This window comes from Oncorhynchus mykiss, chromosome 28, assembly GCF_057628025.1.
Source record: "Oncorhynchus mykiss isolate SJ-2025 chromosome 28, ASM5762802v1, whole genome shotgun sequence".
Classification (NCBI taxonomy): Eukaryota; Metazoa; Chordata; class Actinopteri; order Salmoniformes; family Salmonidae; genus Oncorhynchus; species Oncorhynchus mykiss.
In genome coordinates this window covers 2795655-2801654 of record NC_143049.1, presented here as the reverse complement: position 1 = coordinate 2801654, position 6000 = coordinate 2795655, and the positions used below count along the sequence as shown (strand labels likewise).

General features: G+C 40.5%; 1 protein-coding gene across 50 annotated transcripts in view; it reads right to left on the bottom strand.

Moving 5' to 3' along the window:
• Nucleotides 1-4023: 4023 nt before the first annotated feature.
• svilb (supervillin b) overlaps nt 4024-6000 on the bottom strand; it is a 70992-nt gene continuing 69015 nt past the window's right edge. For all 50 annotated transcript variants that reach the window (XM_090225805.1, XM_090225807.1, XM_090225809.1 and 47 more), the window contains one exon: nt 4024-5369. In XM_090225805.1, the coding sequence (XP_090081931.1) occupies nt 5283-5369 (87 nt within the window). In that variant the 3' untranslated portion in view covers nt 4024-5282. The remainder of the gene's footprint in view (nt 5370-6000) is intronic.

Below are 6000 nucleotides of genomic sequence, written 5' to 3'. Positions count from 1 at the left end.
TGAAGTGTAACTGGGACAACAATTTGAGACACACCGGGCCAATCGTCTTGCCCAGAAGTGGTGTGAGAATGCCATTTCCTCATCAGGACACCATCTCTGTCAAAGTAACCCGTACAAACTTCACCAAACTCCTCCTCTGGATGTATCGCATCAAAAAGAGGGGAGAGGGAAAAATCTTTACTCTGTTCAGAAATCAGCTGCTTCCTAGACATCAAAGTGTCAATTATAGGGACCCTCTCTTTCTTCACTGGTCATATTTACTCACTCACCTTTTTGTTTTTTAAAGGAGAGGTCAACTCAGTAGGTTTACCAAAATCAGGATCATAAATGTCTCAGATCGAATATGGTGGGATCGCTGACATCCTCAACACTAGACTTGCTCCCTGCGACTTTCTTAGACTTGGACTTTCTTACACTCTAGGGTACTTTTCTGATAACCCACCAGGTTCCTCTTCTCTGGGTTCCCAAAATCATTTCCCAAAATGAATGAGACCCCCTTCACCAGTAGGCTAGGCCTCACTCCAATGGAACCAGAAATAAGATCAGGCTCGAGTTCCACATTATATGAAGGAACTTCCATGCAAGACACAAACCCGTCTAAAACAAAGGGTTGATACATATCTGATCCAAAATCAACCAGAGACATAATAGGCTGGAGTGCTCCCACAAGAAGAAATGGCTTCTTCTACTCAATTCTTTCTGTTTCAATATAGGACACAGAGGCAATGTGTCCTTTCTCGCGGTGGTAATGACAAACTTGCGGATACGAAAAAACAGTTTTCTGACGATCCTTATCTTTTGGCACTGTAGAAAAAGACAAAACTAATAGCACAGGTGTAGGTAACTTCTCAGGATTGCTTTTCTCATTAGTACTTTACCGAACAATTGTCTGTAGGCATCTGGGACCAAATCATAAACCCAAGGGATAGGAGCTTTAAGTGTCATAATCTAAAATCATAAAGCGGCTTATACTTTGAGCTTTTTCCACAAGAACACTTTGGAGGAGCAATGACCAAATATTTAGTGGCCATTTTAGGGATGTGGCAATCCGCTCAGAGTAAAATATACGGCCACCTCTTTTTCGTTGAAAGGTCAGTACAAGTTGGCTGTTCTGACCAAGATCAAACTCTGTTGAGGGGTGCAGGATGGCCTGACTGGATTCAGTGTTTCCAGATCCAGCTCTCTTAATCAAATGGCATGCTTACATTCCTGTTCTTGTCTGTCTGTATGTTCTCTTTCCCTTTCCTTGTGCTCAAGCTCTAATTTCTGTTCCCATTTCACCTTTAGTTCTACCTCTCGCAGTTGTAAATCTATGGGGTGTACTCTACACACTGTAGGGCACATTGTATCATACTCCTTCTCCTCCAACAAAGCAGTATAGACTAACTGACTACTGCTTTCGAATAGTCATGTGCAACTTTGATGTCATTAAGCTTAGTAATGATGAACAGATTCACCTTCGTACATATATCTAGGGTTTTCCACTAATGCTTCCAACTTAAATGATTCCAACAATCTTATAACCCCTTCGGGTGGAAGTCAGTGACAAACTAACACAAATGCATATTTTGAAAACTCATATCTGGGCACAGCAAAGCTTCAGAGTAGGTGATTAGAGCGACTGCCATTCTCATGGGAAACAATATCCCAGACGAGACCCCCTTTTGTTATAAAAACAGGGAAGAGGATTGTTTTTTCCCAGAAATCAAATAGGGAGTTAGCCCTCCACATCTCTCCAGCCAACTAGAGCACTGGGCCAGCCAGTGTTAAATATCACCTTTGACAGCACAGGTGAAACACCTTCTGACTAACGAGATGACAAGCCAGCACAGGTGTAACACATACTAACTAACGAGTTGACGCCAATCAGTGCGCCCAACGTGCTAACTTCAACCTCAAAATATATTTGAAAAAACAAAGCCTGTAACAATCTAAAACAACTTGATAGGTGTAAGCAATAGGGTGAATGGACTTTAAAGTAAATCTCAGCTCTGTTAAAAAGTACACTCAAGAAAATATTTGATTGATCATAGTATCATTAAAACCGGTTAATATGCTCCACCAACATTAGATAACCATACAGGAAGCTCTTAAATGGCTGAAATCCATACATAAAATCAATGATGAGTGGATAGTCAGATTAACTGATGGCATAGCAGGAAGATCGGAGTACTGTGAACCAAGAGGTTGTGACTTCGAATCCCAGGTGAGGAATGTTGAATAATAATTCCTGATTAATTGAACATTCACAATGTAATTGTGTCAAATATGTAAATTGAAAACATTGTGTTCCCATGTGTTTGATGCCATTCCACTTCCTTAGTACCGGCCGTTATTATGGGCTGTCCTCCCCCAGCAGCCTTCACTGGTGTAATAGTATTGGGACACACATTTTTCAAAGTTCCCATTAAACGTGTCTAGAACATTAAAATCATATGTTTTGAGAACATGGCAACCATGTAATGTGTATATTTGGTGTGATGTTGATGGAATATTTTCCTAAACCACATTCCTTGCACATAACAGGAACATTCCAATGAAAACGTTAGTTAAAGACCTAATGAGACTCTTAAGGGAACGATCACTAAAGTTGTGGGAACATTAATTGTTAGCTGGGTCTACAGCCATGCACCAACTCCAACTATTTCCTGCTCTCTCCCAACAATTAACCAACATAAATACAGCATATTAGTTGCTAGGTACATAATGAATTAACACTTGTACAATTCACAACAACTAGTTCTCCATACCACTACACAGCAGTCACTAAGAACACATATCTCTCGTACAATCTTAATATGCTTGGCAAATGTATACATGACACACAGAACTGGAAACGGTTCAGCACTTAAAAGGCCAGTGCAGTCAAACGTGATTTTCATGTAAAAAAAATATATATTTCCACACTACGAGGATGAAATAAGACTCTGAAATTGTGAAAGTGATGATAACGGCCTTTTAGTGGAAGAGATGAAAAAAATAAAAACACCTGGAAGTTCCAGGTGTGTTGGAGTTTTTGGCCCATAGCATGACATCACAATTTGATCTGAATATTCTGACCAGTCATCTTTTATTTGCACATGTATTTTCCTACTTTGAAGGGGTAAGCAGGGTAGGCTCTAGACTAGACAATCTTATTTGCCAATCAGAGCTGTGTATGTAAATATATTTCAATTTCTATCAACACGCCCACATGATCAGGCTGTGCATTTATTTCAATGGCAAAAGAGACTCAGGGAAATAAATTATAAAAAAATAAACATACACAGGGATTTATTAGACATACAGAGATCATTTAAAAATAAGACTGCATGGGACTTTAAGGGATGTTAGGACAAAGAGCACCATCTGCTGGGCATAAGACAAACCGCTACAAAGTCAAGCAAGTTTTAGAGTGAATCTCAATTGTATTTCCTAGGGAGAATCTGTTGGTTTTGCTCCAGAGGTGGTGAGGAGAGGGAACATGGAAGCAAAAAAATTTGACTCTTGCATATCATCAGGCAAGTTATGTTTACAGGGTTGGAATCCCAAAATAAAAGTGTAATGTGTTAGCTAGTTGTGCGAGACATTTTATATAAAAAAATGTTTTTAAATGTGTGCATGCTTTTCTCTTCTGAGAAACAGCTGATTCAAAGGGGATGTGGTGGATTTTACTTCACTTCTGCGCTAGGTCCTGGTAGGATTATTTTGTGCATCCTCTGCTGAACTAAGTAATAGAGGAGGGAAGCATACTCTCCTGTTCACCTGCTAACGAATTGACAATCATCTACAACTCGACCACATCGGTTTCCGGGTCACAGAGGAGAGGACGGCGGAAGAGTCGAGGAGAGGACCGACTGTTTCCCCAATTGAGAATCTCCCCTAGATTCCTTGCGTCCTCTCTTCGTCTCATCCTCCAATGTCTTTTCAGGAAAAGGTCAGAGCGGAGGAACCACAGATCTTCTACCCAAATGTGATTTTGAAAAAGTGGAGGGAGAATGTGTGTTTTGAGATTCGCTCAAATGAATGGAAACTAACAATCTATTTGGATTTGGGGATTTGTTGTTTATTTACTATTTATTTTATCACAAAGAAAGTCTTCGAAATGCAGACTAGAATTTCTGTATATAAACTGTACACAAAAGCAAGGCACTATACATTCAACATTCAAGTGTTTTTCACAAAGAATTCCATGCCTTTAAAAATACAACTGTTTGTCATTTCTCAGGTACCTGTAAAGGTTAGATGTCATTATGACAGCCCCAGGCAGGTACCATATTTGAGAACGCAAAACAAAAAAGGTACATACTTGGCATGTTTACACCTTTTGACAAGAAACAAAACCCCACTCCTACTGACAGATATTACACAGTACTTTCAAGTTGAATACATTGTCCTTCTACCAGATTTTTTTTTTTTTACATAAATACAAATTCTTCTAAATACTTCACAAACACACACACACACACACAACAGTTAAAACATCACACACAGAGACCACATCAGTGTGTATGTCCATGGTATGAAACTCTGCCCTCCATTGTTCTTTTATCTGTTAAACCCTGATGAAGGCTACCAACCAATTTAAACCTGTTGGTTTATTTCAACAATAAACCAGCCTTTTTATCAACTTCCACTGTCCTCGAAGAGTTGCTGAATTTCCTCTTCACTTCATATGGCATGAGCGGTGTCATAATAAGTGGAGACTTGTAGTACAGTTTGAAGCAGAGAGAGTGAGTGCAGGTCCTGCTTTGTACAGTACCTGATAAAGCCACTCTCATACAAGGTGCTTAGCAGAATTTTCATTTTCCTACATAGTTACATAACTGAAAGATAAAAACAATATGCTACATGACGCTAGCACACCTCAGCAGATCCCCCCCCTGTGACCCACTCAAAGAAGCTGTCCCTGAGAGTGTGTTCAGCAGAGGAAACTGGTGAGGGGTGGATATCTCATAATAATGACTGGAATTGTAACAAACACTTGGAAACCATGAGTTTGATACCTTTCCAATGATTCCATTCAATTGAAATTATGAGCCCATCCACTGATTTTAAAGTACCACCAGCCACTACTGGGGTTCAGTCACACCGCTGGGAAGGAAGTGCTGAGGGGGACAGCTTGGTGGCCTCCATGTCAACAGTCTCTGTGTCCTCTCTCTCTCCACAACCAACCTGATGAAGGCTAGGAGCCAAAACACGTTGGTTATAACAATAAAGCAGCATTTTTATCAACTTCCACTGTCGTCCAAGACTTGCTGAATTTAATTTCTCTCCACACTCCTCATCAGCTTAGCTTTACACTAAAACAGTCCTTTGGCTTTCTTTAAGTTCACTTGCTTCCACCCTGGTAATCCTTCGTACTCCTCTCTCTTCATGTCCAATGCTTTCTGCAAAGGGGAAAGAAACAGCTCCAATTATTACACTGAGGAAGAAACTCCATATGTCACCCAGGGTGGTCAATATATAGTCACATTGGCTGAATTCAAAACAATGTAATGTCAAATAATGAACCGTCATTGATTATCATGCTCTGGCCTCAGCAAAGTTCAAAGTCAAATACGTTTTACACAGAAGTACACACTTAGAAAAAAAGGATATATTAGAAGTTACTAAAAGGGTTCTTCGGCTGTCCCCACAGGAAAACCCAGCTAGATCCCTTTTGGGTTCCATGCAAAACCCTTTCCACAGAGGGTTCTACATGGAATCGAAAAGAGTTCCACCTGGAACCAAAAAGGGTTCTCCTATGGGGACAACCGAAGAACCCTTTTTCCCCAATTCTGTAGTAAACCGCCTGAGCCCATGCTACAAAGACGTGAAGTGATCCACTGTTCTCCACCTTGCTGTGGAGAAAGAAAGAAAATACAGGTGGAGTGGAGGGGTGCAGGTGGAGAAGGCAAGCAGGACACCCCAGAGGAAGAGGGAAAAGAAGAGTGAACAAGCGTGGTCAGAGGTTATTACAGTGAGTGAAGATGCCGTGTGCTTGAAGACCAGTATAATCACCAGTGCTCATTTATCATA